Source organism: Lutra lutra, chromosome 6 (assembly GCF_902655055.1).
Source record: "Lutra lutra chromosome 6, mLutLut1.2, whole genome shotgun sequence".
NCBI classification, from domain to species: domain Eukaryota; kingdom Metazoa; phylum Chordata; class Mammalia; order Carnivora; family Mustelidae; genus Lutra; species Lutra lutra.
The window spans coordinates 62,550,148-62,571,376 of NC_062283.1; the positions used below are offsets into that span (position 1 = coordinate 62,550,148).

The 21,229-nt window shown below is 56.6% G+C and overlaps 1 protein-coding gene across 3 annotated transcripts in view; it reads right to left on the bottom strand.

Moving 5' to 3' along the window:
* Nucleotides 1–17,917, bottom strand: part of TTBK1 (tau tubulin kinase 1) — a 40,631-nt gene extending 22,714 nt beyond the window's left edge. The window contains exons 1-13 of one of the 3 annotated variants that reach the window (XM_047733520.1): nt 17,863–17,917; nt 14,712–14,873; nt 9,684–9,831; nt 9,364–9,437; nt 9,053–9,193; nt 8,160–8,264; nt 7,663–7,728; nt 7,112–7,204; nt 6,901–7,026; nt 5,448–5,602; nt 4,254–4,485; nt 3,823–4,001; nt 600–1,161 (exon numbers count right to left, since the gene is read on the bottom strand). In XM_047733520.1, coding sequence (XP_047589476.1) covers nt 600–1,161; nt 3,823–4,001; nt 4,254–4,485; nt 5,448–5,602; nt 6,901–7,026; nt 7,112–7,204; nt 7,663–7,728; nt 8,160–8,264; nt 9,053–9,193; nt 9,364–9,437; nt 9,684–9,831; nt 14,712–14,819 — 1,989 coding nt within the window. In that variant the 5' untranslated portion in view covers nt 14,820–14,873; nt 17,863–17,917. Of the gene's footprint in view, nt 1–599; nt 1,162–3,822; nt 4,002–4,229; nt 4,486–5,447; nt 5,603–6,900; nt 7,027–7,111; nt 7,205–7,662; nt 7,729–8,159; nt 8,265–9,052; nt 9,194–9,363; nt 9,438–9,683; nt 9,832–14,711; nt 14,874–17,862 lie in introns of all 3 variants that reach the window. The other 2 variants (XM_047733518.1, XM_047733519.1) reach the window with 2 other exon arrangements.
* Between the last annotated feature and the right edge of the window lie 3,312 nt (nt 17,918–21,229).

The window sequence follows — 21,229 nt, forward strand, 5'->3', positions numbered from 1 at the left end:
TCCTGGTCCAAGCCACCAGGCTGCTCTCCTCCTGGCACCTGCCGTGGGGCTTCCTGCTTGTAGTTCCGGGCCCTTTCATCCGTTTTCACCCAGCAACCAGAAGGCTCATTCAAGAGCACTAAGGGGATCATGGCACACCTATGTTTAAAAGCCTTGGGTGGCTCACCGAGCCTTCAGAATCAAACCCTAACCCTTTAGCTTCACCCTAAGGCCCTCTGGGCCAGGACTGGGGGACCTGCCTCGCAGCCTCACCTGTTCTGCAACATGCCATCAGGGCAGTGCTTTCTGACTGCCGCCCCCGGGCCTTTGCACACACGGTCCCCTTGGCCCCAGAGGCCTTTCTCCTGCTTTGTCACCTGGCTGAGGCTGCTCATCACGCAAGACTCAACTCAGAACATGGAGGCACTTCCTCTGGGAAGCTCTGACCGTCCCCCAAGCATGGTTTTGGACCCTTAAACTTGTCTACCTTCATCACAGCCTGCAACTGGTGGGTGCTAGTCAGCAGCCCCCAAGGAGCCCATGGGGAGCCCACAGGGAACACTCCAGGCAAAAACCGTGGGCATCCAGGGGCAGGGAGTGGGATGCAAGCCCAACCTTACCTGTCTCTGAGGGCCCGTGGGATCCGACTCTCTCCGTCGAGGGCGGGGTCCCGAGTGCAGTGGCGAGTGGGAAGGGCTGCCGGGCGTAGGAGGCTGCGATGTCTCTGACCGGCCTTCCGCCTGGCTCAGCTGGGGTGGTGGGGGCTGGAATGGAGTCTGCCGAGGGTCCTCCTCAGCCAGGGTGTGCACGCCTCGGCCCCGGGGCCTGAGGGTTGGCTCTGTCCCTGGCCGCCGCCGCTCCTCGCCCTCCTCAGGCAGTGGCCGCAGCTCCTCAGGCTCCTCGTCCGTGGTACCCGATGTGCTGGGCTCGGCCCCTGGGGGGAAGTCCTTGAGCTCCGTCTCCTTGTCAATGATGACCCACTCCTTGCTGTCAAAGTCCTCCTCCTCGGCCAGTGGCACAGAGCGGAAGGCGTTGCTGAGGGCCTCCTGTTCCACGGAGGCCGACACGTCCATGCGGCCGCTGGCCTGCCGGTCGGGGTGGCCTGTGTCCACTGACAGCATCTGGGCCGGCTGCGAGGAGCAGGCCTGGCGCGAGGGAGAGCCGGGCAGATCCATCCGTGACCTGCAAAGCCACCCCAAGTGAGGCTCAGTGCCCAGCCTCTCCATCTCTCCAAGGGACTCGAGAAGGTGGCCTGGTGGACCGTGCCTCCTGGAACCCACTGGCCAGAGCAGCTCTGTCACCCGGGGCCAGGCCTGGTCACCACCTGGCTTACCAACCCCCTCCCACCTCACTCCCCATAGAGATCCCATTCATTCATTCATTCATTCACTCAACGCGCGGATTTGGATGCTTACTGCCTTCCAGGAATACAAACAAGCAGAAAATGAAACCTCACTCCCGTGCCCAAGGAACGCTGTCTTCTGGACCACCCAGGAGACCTGATCTCCCGAAAGCCAACACTAGGTTCCCCATCTGGTGCTCATACCCTGTTGGAGGTTCCCTCCCACTGCCGTCAAGGCAAACGCACCCACCTGGCCCTCGAGGGGGCAGATGGTTTTTCTAGCTTCTTCTACCATCACCCTCCAGGCCTGCCTGGCTGGTGTCACCACCCCCAACAAACTCCAGTGGCTCCCAGCCTGGAGAACAAAGTCCATATTCCTTAGTTGGGCACTCAGGTGGCCAGGCCGAGGCCCAGGTTCACCATTCTCCAAGGCAGACTCATCTCTGTCACTGGCTTTTCCCCACCGAACTGCCTGCGTGCTCTTACTTCGGTGCCATTGTGCCTGACTCTCGGCACGCCCTTTGCTGTCCCACCCGGCAAGGATGTCACCTCCTTGGGGAGCCTTTCCATCCTGCTCTGCTGGGGATGGGGCAAGTTTGCCTTCCCAGCACTGTGTTCCCCTCTCACCACAGAGTGGAGCACGTGTGTTTACATATCAGTCTTCCCCAGAGGCTGTGAGCTCCCCTGGCAGGGCCTGGGCCCCACCTGACTTTTCATGCTGGGCCAGTGACCCTGCCAGAGGACATCTCTTCCACTGTGCTGGGAACCTCGCATTACCTCCAGAGGCTCCCAGCCTGGGAGGGGGCTGGGTACCAGCCCTGAGGTGAAGGTGTCGCTGGTTGTAGGAAGGGCGCCCCCTCACTGAGAACCAGGGAGGCTTGGCTGCCTCGGGTGGTGCACACCCTCCCACTCGGGCTGTGGGCAGGGGGCTAACTTTCATTCTCCCCCAGCCTCGAGCCTGTGACAGAAACGGGTGCAGCTCGGAGCCACTGTGGGGCTTTCTCAATGTCCTTCTGCCCTGGTCTGTGGCACTTACCTCCTTCCTCTCCGTGAGATTGTTACTGATTTAATAAGGCTTAAAATACACACATCCCGGAGGGAGGAGATTCAGGGCCTGCCATGAAAATGGCTGATGTGGCTTCCTTTCCTGAGCTCATGGTTTGTTTTGATGGACATAAGGAGAGAGGGCGCCCAAGGAAGAGAGGGGCTGAAGGTGGGGGAAAGGGAAGTGAAGGAAAGGGGGAAGGTGGGCATCCAATCCCAGCGGCTTCATACTTTTTCCTGCTCCCAAGAGCCCCAGAACCCACCCAAACCCTCTGACCTGCCCTACAAGATCCTGAACCTTCCCTTCCAGAAAGTCTCTCTTCAGCAGTCTCCTCTTCCCATTAGCCCTGAAACAAGGGTTCACACCGGGTCAAGCCAGTCTGCTCTTCAGGACTGTCTGTTTGGGGCCTTCCCACCTCTCTTCTCCACTGACACCCCCTCCACACTGCTGTTCCTTGGCTCTCCTTGTTTCCTCGACCCTCTGGGCTGGGCTACCATGGATGCAGACATGGTCTTCAGTCCCAGGGAGGCCAACCCGTGTGAGTGTGACTGTGAGTGTGAGGGCTGTTGGCAACCTGGGCACTGGGCCCGTGTCCCCCTGTCCTGGGGTTGCAGCAGGGACTGGCACAGGCCTCCTCTGTCTTGAGCACTGCCACACTGCAAAGGGCACCGTGTCCCACCACAGAGTCAGGGTGCAGTTTAGAGCAGAATCCAGAGGAGGGGCCGTGGGTGGGGAAGAGGAGGCACGTGGCATGGATGGGAAGAAGCAACCCAGCCTCCTGAGCTGGGCCCTGGGGAAAGGCCCCTTTTCTGGTGCAGAGAAGACCGCAGCCCTGCTATGTGGTGAAGGTCCACTCAGAGCCACACGAGGGTGGAGGCATCTCTCAGAGGCCTCAGGGAGGTTCTGACTCTGGTCTCTGATGGCCATGGGCCCCCCTCACATTTTGGCTCTAAACTCTCTGTCCCACCAACCAGGTGACCCCATGACATTCAGATCCCTGCACCCCGACCCCCAAAACTTGATCCACCCCCTCTTGGAGCGGAGCATTTCCTGGTCTCTCCTCCCAGGCCCCTCCCCTAAAGCTGAAGAAAGCCTAGTCAGCTCCTCAGAGGCATCTGTAATTAGTCTGTAAGGAGAGATTCTAGAAGCACACCCACCTACCGGCTCACCCCTTGCCTCCTCCTGGGCTCGGGGACCCAGCCTACCCCTTTAACAACCCGCCTCCCCCCTCCATCCCTTCGTGACATGAGCTGGAACCTCGGTACCCCCAACCCCCTCTCCAGGCCTTGTCACTGACCAACCAAGGTCGACCCCAGGCCCAAGGACAACCCCCTCAACACTCCCAGGGCCCCTGCCCACCTCCATGCTGCATCTGCTCTTTCCTTCAGAGCAGCCATGTGAAGGCTGAAGGGACCAGGGAGGGGACCCCTGGCCGTGAGCCCAGCCCCAGACCTACCTTCTCTCATGCAGTTCCACCCGCCCGTCAGCTGTGGAAAGCCTCTCAGACTCAGGGCTGTTGACCCTCCGGTAGCGAAGAGAACGGACTGGGGTTGTCGGTGAATCTGGAGGGGCACGCACCGGGGAGCTAGGGACCCCCACACCTCGGCTCTGCTCCTCTTCCACCACACAAGGGGTCTGCAGGAGAGGGGAGTCCCATGAACGGGGGCCGACAGGGTGGCTGTGGGCCAAGTGCTTTTCCCAGGGTGAAGGAGACAGAGGGAGGTCGACGCTGGTGATCCTGACATGGGGCCAGGCCACGGAGGCAGGGCCCAAGGGCGGATGGCTGGGGAGAGGGCACACAGGAGGAACGGGAAGGGGGCCGTGGGCTGGGAACCAGGGTGGGAGCGGGGGAAGGCCACCCACGTCCTTCTCTCTGGCTGCAGTTACTTTGCCGATGTTGATCCGGAGTTTGTTCCGGTTGACATCCGTCTCCTCCCAGACTTCAGCCTCAGGACCCCCAGGGTGGGGGGCCAGGTGGGGGCTGGGACCTAGCCCCTCAGAAGGTCGGCCAGGCAAGATTGGAGGTGCGTTCTCCTGGTCGCTCAGGTGCTCGCCCTGCAGCACGTCCTCAGTGTTCTCCCGGAGCAGGTCCCCAGGCACTGGCGTCACGTTGACCACCCTGGAGAGGCCGGGAGGGGCCGGGGCTGGCAGGGGTGCTCTCTCCTCCCAGTGCAGGCCCCGCAGGTCACTGCCACCCCAGGGAGCAGTCACAGGAGAGGCCTCGGCAGGAGTGGGGGCGTCCGTGGGCCCCTCACCATCCCCAGTTCACCAAGCCTGCCCCGGGGGCCGTCCTCAGGCTAGCACGGGGCCGTCCTCAGGCTAGCACAGGGCTGCAGGGAGATGTGGCCGCCCAGCGTGGCCACCATGTCCCCCTATCACTTTAGGAGACTGTTACTTTCCCGGCCCCACCAGATTTCCAGTGCGGTTCACTGGCTGGCCTCTTTTAGAACAGGAAGGGGTCTGAAGAGAAGAATCACTTGGGAACTCCTCAAGCGGTATCTTTGCAGAACGAGGCACCATGATGTGCCACCAGGCCCTTCAGAGTCTCTTTCCCGGAGCCCCTGCCCCTGTCTCCCTGGCTCCTCCCCGGGGCAGGGTGAGGGGCCCGAGGGGCCCCGCCTCATGCTGGCCCCTCCCCGGTGCCTCTGTCTTTGTTCTGGTCACCCGGCGCGGATGATGTCAAGGACCAGTCCATGACAAATACCCCAGACCCAAGAGCACTCTGAGGGCGGGGGCTATAAGTCTTTTCTCTGAGCCCCACCAGCCCTGGACACAGGCTCAGGACATGCTGCCTAAAGGAATGTGTGTGAACAACAGAAACAAAGTGTGAGGCTCAGGTAATTTCCCTCAGGGCTTCCCACTCCTTAGTGAGGTCAAAAACTCCAAAGGAGAATGCCTGCTGTGTCCCCCCATTGAAGGCAGAGAGGTGGTAGAACTGCCTGGAGCTCGAGAACCCCACGGTTGAGCACCAAGAATAGGAAAGACAGTCAGGTGTGTCCACGTAGGAAGAGGAGGAGAGGGCTGACTTTCTGGGTGACAGTCCTGGCCCCCCGCTGGCCCATCATCCCTCCTGAGACTCACCCAAACATGGCTGCCGTCTGCCGGGTGTTCTGCTGGGGTGGAGTGGAGGTGCTCGTGGACAGGAGGGCATCGGTGCCCGCCTTCTCCCAGTCAAAGGCCTCATTCTCAGCGATGCCCCGTTCCTTCATGCTATTCTCAAACACCGACATGATCAACTGCAGGGGTGGGGGTGGTGGGAGGACAGAGAGGTGACCCTGGGGCTAGCCAGGAGGAGGGTGCAGTTGCTGGGATTGCAGGGGGAAGAGAGGGACCTTCCAGGACAGGGATGGGCTGAGAGGGGGCACTGGAAGGAGAAGGGCACATTGATTTTAAATGAAAACATGCACATGATATGCAAATCAGCATGCAAATCACCATCTTGGTTTGAGCCCCACTGGCTGGACGCCAAACCCTCTGGGATCCGTCCCCTGCTTACCATCCCCACCCAGACTGCTCTGCCATTCCCACCATCTCCGGAGCCCCGGAGCTCTGGTAGTTTCCCAAAGCCACCACCTGGGGTCACGCTTCGCACAGACTGCTGCCTCTAGCGGCACAGCCTAACCCACTGGTCCTCTCCTCTGCGAAGCCTTCCCTGATTCCCCCGCCCACACACTCCTTGATCCGCCGCTCTCTGTTCCCAGCATAGCACACTGTATGCTCACTTGCTTGCAGCTGTCTGGTCTGGGGAACCCCAGGGGAGAACTGGGGGGCAGAGCCTTCTATCACTCAAGTGAGGCATCTGTGCCAACCACCAGGGCTCCAGGCTCAGGATGTGGTGGGCACCCGTAGCCCATCAGAGGCCCGCAGACCATTCCAGCTCTGACTTAGCTCTCTTGAGAATGCAGGGCAGGGTCTCTCTGCTGGCAGGACCCACTTCACTGAGGGCCCCCTGTGTGCCTGTCGCTGTGCTCCGGGGTGTGGAGACTTGTGCCTGGCACATTGTGGGTCCTGGGCAGCACACTGCTAATGCATTCCCCCCTCTCCTGTCAGGATTTAAGTGAGTCCCCTAGGGGTGTGATGGTGGCACCTTGGAAAAAGCTCTGGATTTGGGAGTCAGGAGATGTGCCTGGGCCCAGCCCTGCACCCTGCCATGCTATCCGGTCTTAGTTTCCTCATCTGTGAAATGGGGGCAACGCAGAATTCTGGTGTGAAATATTTGAAAGCATTTGGCTTCATTAATTGTTGAGTGTTAGAATAATCACATAAGGAACACACATTATCACCAAAAGCTTGTTTTGAAGTTTAAATGAGTTAATGCATGAAAAGTACCGAAAAGAGGGTCAGCTGTTGATAACTCGTAGCTATGAATACCGTTTACAAGAGCACAGTACAGTGTCATGCAGTTGGAAGACCGGGGAAGATGCCCAGGGCTCAGCCAGCAGGGGAGTGGGGTCCCGGCAGTGTGGGTGCCGCCGGGGACGGTCGCCCCCATGGAGACGTCCAGGGATGCGGGGGCCAGGTGGCAGGCTCCCACCTGGTAATCAGGCTTGGTGAAGTAGTCGAGGCTGGCGATGTGGTCCAGGAAGAGGTGGAACTCGGAGGGCATGTGCTTCAGCAGCATTCGGTGCTCATACTTCTCCTTGATCATCCCTACCTGCTCCTAGAGGCAAGAGGGCACAGGGTGACGGAGCCCCTGTGCCCCCAGGCCCCCTCCACCTCCTCAGACCCAGCCCCACAGGGCTTACCTTGTCCTTGATCTTCCTCCAGGGCAACTGGCCCACTGCAAACTCCACCAGCATGTAGAAAAGGGACCACAGGTCATCATGGCGGCCCATCTCCTGGGGGGGTGGGGGGGCGGTGAGGGGAGTCACCCACAGCTCTCGGGTCTTTCCCTGGGACTGACCCTTCCTGAGGGGGTCTAGCCTCAGGGAGGTCGGACACCCAAATTCCCGTGAGCAGAGCTGAGGTCTCCCTGAAACCATGGCTTTCTCCCTGACCTTCCAAGACACACAGACTCCCAACATCAAAACTTCCATCCATGCTTCTTCCCCCTACGTGGATGGTGTGAGCAGAGAGGAGGGAATCTCCAAAAACAAGGACGAAGGTGAAGTCACAGGGAGATGGCAGCAGAGCCTTCTTCCAACAGTGGTCTCTGGTGTGGCAGCTCCCAGCCCCTGCCCCATACTTCTGTCCCCACCTCGATGGCTGCCCGTCCGTCCCTCTTCCTGAGCTGCACACTCTGCCCCTGACCTGGGCCGCACGCCCCCACCTCCTCAGGCCCAGCTCTGCCACTCACCCGGTTCTTGTGGGCATTGACTGAGGCATAACGAACAGTCCCTCGAAACCCGGCCACATTCCGGGGCTGCAAAAGGGAGAACACACAGCAGGGCCCTCACCCGCCGCCCCTGACTGTGGCCGCATCTCCATCCTGCGTACTGAGCCTAACTCTGCCTACTTTAACCGGGACTGCCTCCCTCCACCCCCAAGACTGACACACCAACCCCAGTGCTACCCCCACCTCCTGACTCTGCTCACTGCCCCTGTGTCCGTCCCTGACCCAGGTGGGCAGCCAGATCACAGGGTGCGGATCACGGGGTGAGGCTAATGCAACTACAAGAGCTCCAGGAGCGGGGGGCGGGGGGACGGGCTGAGTGTAGACCGAGCTAGGTACTGCTCCTACTGAAAATCCCAGGCCAGGCCTGCTTAGGCAGCTGCAGGAAGAATTGGCGAAGGGTGCTCAGGTCGGGGAGCCAGGCGGGGCGGCCGGGGGTCCCCGCGAGCGGCGATACTCACGGGCCGGACGTCCCCCGTGGTGTTGGTGTACTGTCGCGCCAGCCCGAAGTCCAACATGTAGCACTTTCTGTAGGTGGAGGGCAGCCTGCCCATGGCAAAGTTTGACTGGGGAAGACAGTAGCTGTGACCGTGGGGCTCCAAACCCACCCGGCCCACCTCAAGGGGTGCCAAGAACCATGGTTAAGTGTAAACACCACCTTGGACCGCAGGTCATCACATCCCATCTGAGAGACAGGTGGGATCCCCCTTATCTGAGAGCTGAGCATTCCCAAGGTCAAAGAGATTATGGGGCTTCTCCAAGATCACACAGCAGGTGATGACCCAGCTGGGGGTTGAACCGAGGTATGCATCCAGTCCTCAATCCTTGGGATGCCCCAGCAGGGCTGAGTGCCTTAGTGACCCTGTCCTGCTCTGAGGCAGCAGCAGACCTGCCTTGTTCTTGCTGTGTGACCTTGGGCCATTCAGCCAATCTTTCTGGACCTCAGTTGTCAGTCCTTATTTGAATTGGAGATTCTTCCAACACTGGGATCCAAGACACAATCAGCTTCTGGGAATTCCTTACCAAGCCCAGCCCCTCGGTCCCTTTCGTCCTAGATTCCTCTATGCTTCCCCAGCCCCAGCACCTTTCAAAGTTCAAGGACTACTCAGGGCAGGGGTAAGGGAGAAGGGAAGAATAGAGGAGAGAAGTGGGCCAGGGGCAGGCAGGGGTGTGTGCTCTTGGCAGGCAGGGGAGAGGAGGAGGTGGGCTTGGGGCAGAGAGCAGGAGGAAGGGACAGGTAGAAGAGGCTATTCCTGCCCCAACCACAGCTCTGGAGGAGAAACCATGGGACCTGGAGAGGGGAGAAGTGGTGGGGGTGCGCTTTGGAGGAGGGGCCAGGGAGGGCAACCCTCACCGGCTTGATGTCCCGATGCAGGAAGCCCACGGAGTGGATGGCCTCGATGGACTCCAAGATCTGCTTGCCCAGCCGCAGCGTGGTGCTCAGCGTGAAGGTGCCTCGAGGCTGGCTGCGGCGCAGGTCGGCCAGGTTCCGGCCCTGGGGGTGGTGGCCGGGGCTGGCTAGGCTTGGCTGCCCTGCCCCCTTCCCCGCGGCACCACTTGACATTCCGCCCAGCCTCATCCCCAGACATTTGTGCCCACTCCCCACACCCATGGTCACAACCCAAGCTTTTGTGGGACAAGAGGGAGGACCCCAAGGGGACTCACCTGGAGCTGCATCACTACGTAATTAAACTTCTCATTCCGGCCACAGCCAATGAACCTGCACACGTGGCTTTTCCCTGGGGGGCAGAGACAGGGGTCTCCCAACTCCCACCCCTTCTTCCTCCCTTACAGTCCTCAGGGGTCTCCAGTGAGTTCTTGATTCCTAGTCCCATGACTTCTCCCACTCCCTCAGCCTGGCCCTCTCCCCACCACGGCCCTTAGACTCCACCCTGTCTCAGCATCCCCCATCAGCTCTCCCTTAGCCCCAGACCCCAGATCCCAACCTTCACCTCTCTGCCCATCCTCCTGCCCTTGACCCGCACCTTGCAGCTTTTTGAGCACAGCCACCTCCATCTTGAGAACCTGCTTGGGCTGCTGGGCTGACTCCACCTTGAGGGCCACATTCTCCCTGGTCAGCAGGTCCATGGCCTCGTAGATCTCACCAAAGCCCCCGCCTCCGATCTTTTTCAGCTACGTAGATGGAAGAAGAGGATAGGAAACACAGGGATCAGGCTCAGCGGCTCTGCGTCCCATCCATTGCTAGCCCTTCCTTGGTGGGGGTATGGCTACCCTTGAAGAGGAGGACCCTGTGTCTGTCTTCCTTGCCCCACCCGCCAGGGCCCCCACCTCCTTTCCTAGTGCCAGAGACAGCTCAGCCCATGGGCGTGCATGCGTGTGTGCGCGTGCACACACACACACACACACACACACACACACACACACACAGTGCTAGATGTCAGAGTGGGAGGTGGGAGAGGGTGTGAGACCTCTGACTCCATACAGATATGGAGATGAGCCTTGTAGGGTTCTAAAGAGATCATGGGCCATCGTGAAACTTTTCTTCTCTGGAAAGACAAGAAATATCACCGTTCCCCTACTCCTCGACTAGATTAAACCACCACCATCCAGAAGGAAAACGAATTTCCAGAACCTCCCAGCTTCAAAGTGGATCTTCCAGAGAAGCGGGCCCTTCCTCAGGTGGGCAGTCTCCTGACAGGTGTTATTAAAGGGAGAGAGTGATGGGGGGAGGGGGTATTTGGGGAGGACTCTCACCAAAGGGTATTCACTGCCCATGCCTGCTGCTGAAGCTCACGGCACTTCCTAGACCCCTAGTCAGATGCCCAAACCAGGGTGAGCCTCCTCTGGGGGCCAGGGGCGCTTGCGGGGACCCTGGTGGGAATGCAGGTTTGGAGAGTCGGTCTATTCCCCCCCAGGGGGCGAGGCAGTACAGACCTGACCCTCTAGGCCCTCCTCCTCCAGCGTCCCAGGGCAGGCAGTGAGAAAAGGCAGAGGGGAGAACTGAGTTGGAGAAAGAGCCAGCCAGGGGAGATGAGCAAAGCTGAGTGATGGGGAGGGATTAAAATCATTTCAAGTCAGAGGCGCCGGGGTTCCTGGAGAGCGAGTGTGCTGCTGGCAATGATGAGGGACAAGGAAAAGATGCTGAGTTCTAAGCCAGGACTCAGTTGGTTAAAAAAGATGTACGGCTCACCTCACAGGTGGCCTGCTCTCGCTGAACATCTTCCAGAAGGCTCACTCGCCTCCCGTTGGCTTGTTAACTCACCAGCACAGCTGGGCGTGCTGGCAATTGGGCGGAGGCTGCTTTGACCAGCCAGCCTGTAAAGGGACTCTGAGCCCCATGCATCTCTAAGCCCGCCCCTTAGCACTTCTTCAGCACTCAAGTCCCATTAAATGTTTAATGGTGGCTGAAGCATGGGGATGGAGGGGGGAAGGGGGCAAGCCAGAGCCCAGGGCTGGGAGCTCCCAGCGGGTGACAGCTGACACCAGTCCAGGAAGAGACAGAGGATGAAAGGAAGATTTAGACAGAAGAGCACCTCTGGCTGCGTCCTGAAGGCTCTTGTGCCCAGGAAGGAGACAGGGAAAGAGAAAGGAGGAAAGACAGTGTGAAACCAGAGTCTCTCTGTACTTCAGACAAAAGTTAAGTCAGACTCCTAGAAGAATTTCATTAAAAAAAAAAACATTTTAAAGACTTATTTATTTATTTATTTATTTGACAGAGAAAGAAGGAGAGAGCACAAGCTGGGGGAGCTGGAGAGGTAGAAGCAGGCCCCCCACTGAGCAGGGAGCCTGATTGGGGGGGGCATGATGCCAGGGCCCTAGGATCATGACCTAAGCCAAAGGCAGACACTTAACCAACAGAGCCACCCAGCCGCCCCTCCTAGAATTTCAGAATCCGGAGGGGATAGAAGCACACTCAAGGGAAGAAGCGGCATGTCTCCCTCTGGGGGACTTTAAACTCAGGGGAGAGTCTAGTATCTTCTAGAATCCTTTATGGTTTGTTGTGTGCCAGCATAAAAGAAAGGGGGCGAGGGAGAGAACAAAAGCCCCATCTTGGGTTCTGTGCTCCAGACACACAGACATCATCTCAGCTCGTCCCCTAAGGTTCCTGACAACACAAGTGCGGAAGGTCATAAGAGTCACCATTTTGCACAGAAGGAAAACTAAGGCGCAGGGAATTAAGTACTCTGCCCCAGGTCACACTTGCTAGTAAGCAGCAACGCCAAGTTTCCCTTAAACCCAGGCATTCTGATTCAGAGCCCACACTCTTAACCATGATCTCCCGGCAACTGGTGACAGCACAGGGCTTTAAGGTGTGAGTGCTGAGATTCAAGCCCGAATCTGCAAAGCTCCAAAACCCTCCTAAGAGGTGGTAAGGAGGGCTCAGGGCACCAAGATATTTCCAATACCAGCTCCCCAATTTCTGAGGGTGGCCAATGGTATTTCTCTGCCATCTTCACTTCCAAACAGAAGCTGTTTCTTCTCCCCTAACCCCCTCCATACCCTGCCACACTCATTACTGAACCTCCCTGAGGCAGCAAGCTGGGGGTCTGCACCCACCCACTCACCTAACACCCCTCCTCCCCAGGCCCTACAGACGCCACTCACCCATCGGGCATAGCAGGCACAGTGGCCCATAATACTTTTAGGGGGCCATAAAAATGTTTCAATATTTTTAAATCACAAGGAAAACAAATGACCTCTTAGGTCAAAACATTTTAATATGTAATGTTAATTCATTCCTCTTTATACCAATGCAGTCATAAGATATAGCTTTTAGTACTTTATTAGAGAGAAAGGGATCCATGAAGGCAAAAGCGCCCAGGGCCCATGAAAGTCATAATGCAGCCCTGTCCAAGCCAGGTAACCAGAATGTTCTCTCAACTTCTTTTTGTCAGACCCTATTCCTTCCCTCCTAATTTTTTTCAGGATCTCCTCCCCTGTCAAAGGAGGGCTACTGAAGGGCAAATATGATACAATAAGACCATCATTCACTTAGGAAAAGGGAAAACTGGTTTCTTGGCCCAGCTCTGGGTCACCTGGAGTGAGTTTCTTAAGTTTTTTCCTCCACGTTTCCTCCTCTGTAAAATGAAAAAGTTATTCTAGAACTGGTCAAAAAGACTCCTTCATCTCTGTGCTCTTGATTCTTGGGTGGGCTAATGCTTGGGAAGCAGTACCGCTTAGTGGCCGGTGACCTGGCCGTCAGATAGACCTGGTTCCACCCAGGCGTCCTGAGAACGTGGGAGGTGAGTCAGTCTCTGTACCTGTTTCCACACCTGTGAAAAGGGGGTAATAATATCTATTCCATTGTTTGGTGAAATAATGCAGGTAAGGCACTTTGCACAGTGTCTGGAAACAATAAGTGCTCAAAACGAATGCTGTTTTTATTAGTGGTGGTGGTGTCTGCTATTCTGATCCTGAGAAGCACCCCTCAAGAAGGGTCAAATGTTCTTATGTGTAAATACTCCACCTAGTGCCACCACCCCTCCCTTCATCCTGGCGGGCTCATTTTCTCTTCCATTCCTGAGCTCTGCCTCCTGTCTCTGTCCCCCGCCCCTCACAGGGAGATGGCTGACGGGAGGCATCTGGTACCCCACCCTCTCTATTTCTCCAGGAGCCAGGGAGGGAGTGATGGTTAAGAGATGTCATCCTGGCAGAGATTAAACACTTTCCCCTTCCCCCAACAACCCCTCCCCCACTGCCATTTCTCTCTCTACTCATCTCCCATCCCCTCCCTCAAAAAGCAGTGAAAAGTTCTAATCCAAACTCAGTATGGTGTGAACACTATCTCTTTCTCACCTCTTCAGGGCAAATGTCCTTCTGCCTCCAATCTGTCAGAAACTAAGCTCTTGTGTCAGGGGACCCAGAGTGTTTTTGAAGGAACACTCCTCATTTTGCCAGACCCTCATTCCCTTGATCACTGCCCAGGCTCCTCCTTCCCAATTTCTGTCCTGTCACTCTTCCTCTCAGGAAGTCCTCTCTGGGACTTAAATGGCTCCTTCCCTCAGCTCTCTGGTCCTCCAAGTGCCACCACCTCTCCCAGTCCCTGAGACATCTCAGACAACACTGCCACCTTTGCCCCTATCCCTGGGCCTTTAGGGAACCTGCTGGAGGGCTGGTTATTGCCATGGATACCAGCTAGCACCCAGGTCCCACTCTCCTCAACCTTGCAGCCCAGGTGAGCTAGGCCTCTCCCCTCAACTCCCACACACCCCCAAACAGAGCTTCAATGTAGGCCTGCTCTCTTCTCCCTCCTCTCCTCCAGGCTCCCCACAAGCCCACACAACATCACCCTGCAATCCGCCCTACACCATCCTGCCCCCACAATAATAAGAGGACAACAGAGAGCTCTTAAGCGACGGGAGGAAAAGGGGGACAGGGATTGATTTACCATAGGTCCCACTCCCCAGACACTGCCTTTCACCCAACCCCTCACAGGTCCCCCTCCCGTCCAGGCCTGAACCCCGAGGAGGCTCGGACTACAACTCCCAGCAGGCCGAACAGCCCGAAGTCCTGGGCTGGACGAGCAAGGCACGCTGGGACATGGAGTCTCGGCGTCTTGCACCTGCCGCAGGAACCAGTGAAGGGAGGAGGGTGGAAGGAGAAGATGGAGTGCGGCTGCGGTGGGAGCAGCCCGCAGGGCCTCTTTCCCCGAAGCCAGGCCTTTCCGTCCTCTGCGGAAGCGGAGGGACACATGCTCACTCACTGCCCTTCTCCAAGGTCCGGCAACGAAAGAGCCCCCTCCCCCACCCCGCCCGCCTCCCCCACAGAGCTCTGCAGCTCCTGCTCCGACGTCCAACCAGGAGTTGTTCCAGGCTGGGCCCGAGCAACGTGACCCAGCAGGGAAAGGGGTGAGAGAGGGTGCTGGGAGAAAGCGATTGTCCACAAGTGTACGCCAAAATAGTGACCTCAAGCAGTATGCAGATGAACTTGGGGGCACCTCCCTCTTAGGGGAGAGGAGTTGGGGACAACTGTTTTAACAGGTCTCTGGTCCTCTCTGCTCTTCTCCTCCCCTTCTCTTCCCACCCCTCCCTTGGCCCCGCCGGGTCACTCACCACCTTCCAGCGATCCTTGACCACGTAGTTGGCCGGCAGTATGTCGGCCTGCTCCCCTCCCCCACTCATGTTGGTTTCGTCCTTAAGAGCAGCCGCTAGGCACTGCATCCGCCAGCCGGAGGGAGGGGTGTCCGCAGGGCCTGCCCTGGGGGGGCCATCTACCTGGGGGGTGGGTGGGGAGGGGCCGTGAGTGGGGCAGGCAAAGGACTGGGGACCCTCCTGCAGATATGGAGGAGGGGAGCGCCATTCTCCTGGCAGGCATCCTCCCCAGGCCCGCTGGGCAGATGCTCCAGGGGTTACTGGGGGAAGCACTGTGTAAACGCCCCGGTGGAGGTCACAAGAGAAGACAGAAATACTATTCACGGGAAGGGAGACACAAACTAGGAACTGGGGATGGGAAACCCAGCAACAGGACACACGTGTTGAAAAAAGGAGAGGAAAATGCTGTGTGAGCATGCTTGGCGGGGGACAGCATTTCCCAAAGAGAGAGATGCTAACGTGGAGGACACTTGCTACCCCCCACCCATGCTTGTGTAGGGGACACTTGGGCTGAGAAGGATCCATCTGAGTGACTTGATGGGAGCCCCCCCCTGCACCCACACATTCCTATGCAGAGGTGACACCAAATGTTCATGGAGCTGAGCATCTGAAGCTTACTAAAATAGGGAGTCCTGCTGACCGAGGGGTGACCCGTGGGAGAGCCGCCCCAGAGTGATGCAGACCTGCTCATCCACCAGAGGGGGTAGGATAATCAAGGAGAGGAGCTGCACAGCAGCCCCTTGGGGATAGTGCCAAGTGAGGAGGCTGCTATTGTGTGAGGCACACACCATTCTCAGGGGTGAGTCCAACTCACTGACAGCCATGGGGTTCAGAAGCAAAGATGCGATCCATGGGATGAACAAAGGTGATGGACTCAGCACATGGATTTCAGAGGGACCACAGACCTGCAGCCACTCCCACAGAGAGAGACAGGCTGAACTGGGTGGATAGGGGGGGTGGTCTTGGGAACAACAGGGTATTGGATAGGGGTGAGAGGCCGGAGGAATGCCAAGGAGCAGCAGGTCGCGGTGGGTGTGCACTGAGAGCTCTGATCCCACCTTTCTGTCTGCTCCGGAACAAGAAGGCCGCAGAGGTAGAAGTTGGATGTCAAAGAGAGTGTCCCGAGTGTGAGGCTTGGGAAAGCCCACCAGCGTTGTCCAGGGAAACAAATGTGTGTGCACATGTATGTGTCTGTGTGTGTATCTGCACATGTGTCCTTCTGTGAGTATGTGTATGTCTTTGTGTGTCCGTGTGTCTTTGTGTCTGCTCCTGTCCATCTGTCCATGGGTGCTTATGCATGTTGTTGTGTCTGTCTGTGATATGCATGTGTACAGACAGCGGGCCGCTTTTTGAGATTTCTGTCAACCTCGTCCATTTCTTCTCTTTCTTCCCCCTTCCCCCTACACTTTGGATAAGCACACTACTCTGCCCTCATAGTGACCCTGGAGAGTCACAGTGGGAAAGCAGTCGCTCTAGCTGGGGACGAGGTGGGATGGAATGGAGATGGGGAGGAAGATAGTGACCAAGGTATGCATGGATGGAGCCAAAACTCCATAAACCTGTCTTTCCCTGGGGTGGGGATAACTCCCCCAGGCTCCTGTGTCTAGTCATCCTCATACAGGGGGCAGTATGGGGTAGTAAAGGCATAAAAACCACCTTCAACAGGTCATAGAGGGCCATGAGGGACATGTGGAGAAGAGAGCTTCATGCAAAGGGACACTGTCGCTCTTGTCCTATCCTTCTTCAAGTGACTCAGCTGACTCTTTCTCCAAGCCACCCAACTTCAGAGATTCAAAACCATGGGGATGTCAATCAAATAGGCCGCTGCCCACCTTCTGCCAAAGTGGCATATGGGGCATGAGGAATCTAGAGGGCAGTGAGGGCAATGGCAGGGTAAAGGGGGAGGCAGGGGGTGGGGGGTTCTGAACTAAAGGTGGAAACATGTTGAGGACGAGACCGAAGAAGAAACTGAACGGATTGGGAGAGAGCCTGGAGCAGCTTGTGACCCCTGGTGGGCCTTCCAGTCCTGTGATGGTAGATTCTATAGGTTGGTGTGGAAATTTGGGATGTAGCAACCAGTTTCGAGATGGACAAGCCAAGAAGGAACAGGTGGGGTGGGAAAAGAGGTGGCGGGCAAAGGCTAAATGGGGCTTCCCGGCCTCTTCCAGTCCACCATCCTCACTGTCTGACTCCGAGGACTGCCCTCAGCTTAGACTAGGCTGGACGACAGACCACAAGGAACTTAGCTGCCCCATTACTGCCTCCTCAGGACCCTTTGAGTATGTGGAGGCATGGGTGTGCCATGGGAGGGGGCTTGTGGAAGAGGTTTTTATAAGTATCTGTCAGACAGTGTGGGGCCAATTGTGGGGTGGGATGGGGAGACAGGGAGACACAACGAGGGAGGGAGCTCATCATGGTGTGTGAGTAGAAGTGTTGATGTGTAACTATGCAAGGTGTGAGCCAGGTGTCTGTGGGAATCTGGGAGCGCAGGTAAGGAGAGGTGAAGGAACCCAGTGAGGGGTAGTGGGAACAGGTGAGAAGAGATGAGGAAGGAGGCAGAGATGAAGGGAAGGGATGGGGGGGTGGTGACAGGATCCGTGGAGGGGGTTGGGTAAGACAGAAGCAGGCGATGAGCAGCGATCCTGATGACAGGTGAGGGAGCAGCAGGTCCCCGGGAGGGGCTTCTGGGCACTGCTGAAGGGGTGAGGAAGTAGGTAAGGCAACTAGCCTCAGGGACGGAGGGAGTGAGGACGAGGGAGAGAGGTTATGGAGGCAGCTGGGAAGGCTTGTCAGGGTGACAGCAGGGTGAAGCCGTGGGGACCGGGGCAGCGGTGAGAAGCGAGAGGCAGAGGCCGTGGGGGGCTGGCTGGCGAGGGCGAGTGTGTGTGCTGGGGCTGGGGGGGCGGGGGGCAGGGAGCCGTTCCAGGCCTCGGGATGCGGCCCAGGCTGTGTAGGCCAGCGGCGGGCGTCCCGGCTCGGGCGGACACGGCCCAGGGAGGGGGAGCTGGGGAAGGCTGCGCTGGGAGGCGAGCCGGGCCCGAGGCCCGCGGAGCCCGCAGGGGAGCCCCCGCCCCGACCCCGCCGGCCCGCCGCCGGCCCCGCCCCGCCTCACCTGCTCTGTGCCCGCTGCGGCTGCGGCTGCGGCGGCGGAGGCAGCGGCTCGGGGCGGCGCATCCCCCGGGGCCGGGGCGGGGCGGGGGCGGGGGCGGCTCAGTGCGGCGCGGGGCTGCCCGCTCCCTCCGGCGGCGGTGGCGGCGGCGGCGGCGGCCTCCCGCCTGGGATCATCCCCGCCCGGCCCGGCCCGGCCCCGATCCTCCTCGGGCGACGGCGAAGGCAGCGGCGGAGCGGGGAGCTGCCCACAATGCACTGCGCCGCCAGCATCAGCACCAACCCTGACATCACCGCCCCACCGCCCGGCTCTTACATCACCGCCCTTTCTCTGACATCACATTCCACTCCGCTCCTCTCTCCACTCCTGCAGCCTTAGGGTTCTCCTTCAGATGGTCCCACTCCAGCTCTTCGGTTCTCCTCGCTGGTTTCACCATTCACTTGACCGCCACCTCTCACTCCGGCAGGACCCCATCCGTCCTTACCTGTCCCCACAAACCTCATCTGTCTTCATCATCCCTTATCTTCTTCCCTCCCAGCATGTCCCTGTCACTCCTTACCTGTCTCTATCAGCCTGAAATGATTGCCCCACTGCACCTTCCATGTGCTCATACTACTTTCCTCTAAACTCCTTTCCCCTCACCTGGGGAAAGGAGGGTTTTGTTGTTGTTGTTGTTGTTGTTGTTGTTGTTTGTTTTTTAAGATTTTGTTTATTTAGTTGACAGAGAGAGACACAGCGAGAGAAGGAACACAAGCAGGGGGAGTGGGAGAGGGAGAAGCAGGCTTCTCATGGTACAGGGAGCCCAATGTGGGGCTCCGTCCCAAGACCCTGAGGTTCATGTCCTGAGCCGAGACTGAGGATTAACGACTGGGCCACCCAGGCATCTCTCCGTCCCCTATTTCTTCTCACACATCCCTTGCCTAGAACTCACCTCCCCACACATAGGCCTTTCCTCCTGGTTCAACCTGTTCCTGTCTTTGGCCCTTCTTTCCATCTATTGGCAAATTTTGTCATTGTTTCTTACTGATTACAAATAAGATGCACTCTTTTTATTTTTTACAAGATTTCATTTATTTATTTATTTATTTCAGAGCGAGAGAGAGCACGTGCTTGTGCACAGGAGCAGGGGGAGGGGCAGCAGAGAGAGGGGCAGAGGGACAGGCTGATTGCCCACTGAGCAGGGAGGGAAACATGGGGCTTGATCCCAGAACCTGGAGATCATGACCTGAGCCAAAGGCAGATGCCTAACTAAGTGAGCCACCCAGGCATCCCAAGATGCACTCTTTTTAAAAAAGGATTTTATTTATGTATTTGAGAGAGCATGAGAGAAAGCAGAGAGTACAGGCAGGGGTGAGATGGGGAGGAGGGGCAGAGGGAGAGGGGGATGCAGACTGCCCACTGAACAGGGAGCCTGATGCAGGACTCCATACCAGGACCCTGGGATCATGACCTGAGCTGAAGGCAGATGCTTAACCAACTGAACTACCCAGGTGCCCAAAATGCACAGTTTACTGTGACATTAAAAATTCTTCCCAACATGGTAATAATACCATATAAAGGCTATTACCACCCTTTTGACCAGTTTAATTACTCAACATTCTCTGAACGTACTTTACACTTTGTCTCTCTCATCCTTTGTGCCTTCCACAAATGCATAAAGGCCTCCATTAGCAATGACAAATGGCAACCATTTATTCTTGCCAGACACTGTTCTAACTCTACATCTATTGACTCATTTAATCCTCATAACAACCTTAGAGTGCAGCAGTACTAATGTTACACCCATTTTATAGAGGAGGAAACTGAGGTACAGAAAGGTTGAGTAATTTGCCTTGGGTTACACAGCTAGCAAGTGGCAGAACTGGGGTTCAAACTCTGGCTTCACAGTCCACGCTCCTAACCACGATGCTGGGAGGAAGAGCCACTGAGTCAGCAAGACCACTCAGAGGAGGTGAATTCCACCGTAAGTTGAAGGATTAGAGGTTTTGCAACAGACAAGAGGGGCCAGGCCAGAGGGTGGGAGAGACTTCCAAGCTGAGAAGAGGGCATAAGGTAAGCTGGGGGTAGGCATACTCAAGATTACATAGGGCCCTGTAAGCCATGCTAAGAAGACTGGATTTTCTACACTTGGTTTTTGGAAGTGTAATGGAAAATGTCATGAGCCATCCAAATCCCCCTCCAGAATTTAGATACTCATTCCTTTAGCCGCCTTGGGTGCTGAAGTCTGAGTGCTCTGAGCTGACTCCCTCTCTGGAAATTGCCCCTGGCGAAGGAAGCTGCCCCACTCAACATCATGAACCCTTTCTGGCACAATCCATATCCAACCAATGATCATCAGCCTGTGAGGACAAAGGTCTGGCCCCCTCACCCCAACTCGGGATACTTCTGAAGGGACATCCATTTTCAAAACTCCTGCTATGGTCAGCCGGGACTTCTATTGAATGCATCTTCAATAGTTCTGCTTTCTTCACTCCTCTACTGATGTTGATCTTCAGAATACTTCCCGGTCAATTTCTTGTATGATCCTCTCCATCTCAGAGTCAATGTCAGGGGAACTAGACCTTCAAATAGGAAATCACTGAAGAACACAGCCTAATCTGAGTACTGAGTTGGGATTCTAGGTTGACAATTTTTGTCCCCAGAACTATAAGATTGTCACTCTAGCTTGTATTGTTTCTGATGAGAAATCAGCAATAATCCTTACCTTTGTTTCTCTATATGTAATATCCATTACTCCTGTGGCTACTTTAAGGATTTTCTCTCTGTCCCAGTTTTAAAGCTATTTGGGTATGATGTGAGTTGACATAGTTTTTGTTTGTTTTTTTTGGTTGTTGGGGTTTTTTTTTAAGATTTTATTTATTTATCTGACACAGAGAGAGAGATCACAAGTAGGCAGAGCAGCAGGCAGAGAGAGAGGGAGAAGCAGGCTCCCCGCTGAGCAGAGAGCGAGCTAGCGAGCTAGGGGCTTCATCCCAGGATCCTGAGATCATGACCTGAGCTGAAGGCAGAGGCTTAACCCACTGAGGCACTCAGGCTCCCGAATGTAGTGTTGTTGTTGTTGTTTTTTCCCATGTTTCTTGTGCTTAGGGTTTGTTGAGCTCTTGTAGCTGTGAAATTATAGTTGTCATCAAGTTTGGAAAAATCTCAGGCATTATTTTCTCAAATATTTTTTCTGCCTTCCCTTTCCTTCAGGACTCCAATTACCCACTTGAAGTTTTCCTCAGCTCACCGATGCTTTGTTCCTTTTCTCCCCAGTCTTTTTTTCTTACTGTGTTTTGTTTTACATAGTGTCTACTGATAAGTATTCAAGTTCATTAATTTTATCTTTTAGAGCAACTGAGCTGGTATTAATCCCATCTGATGTATTTTT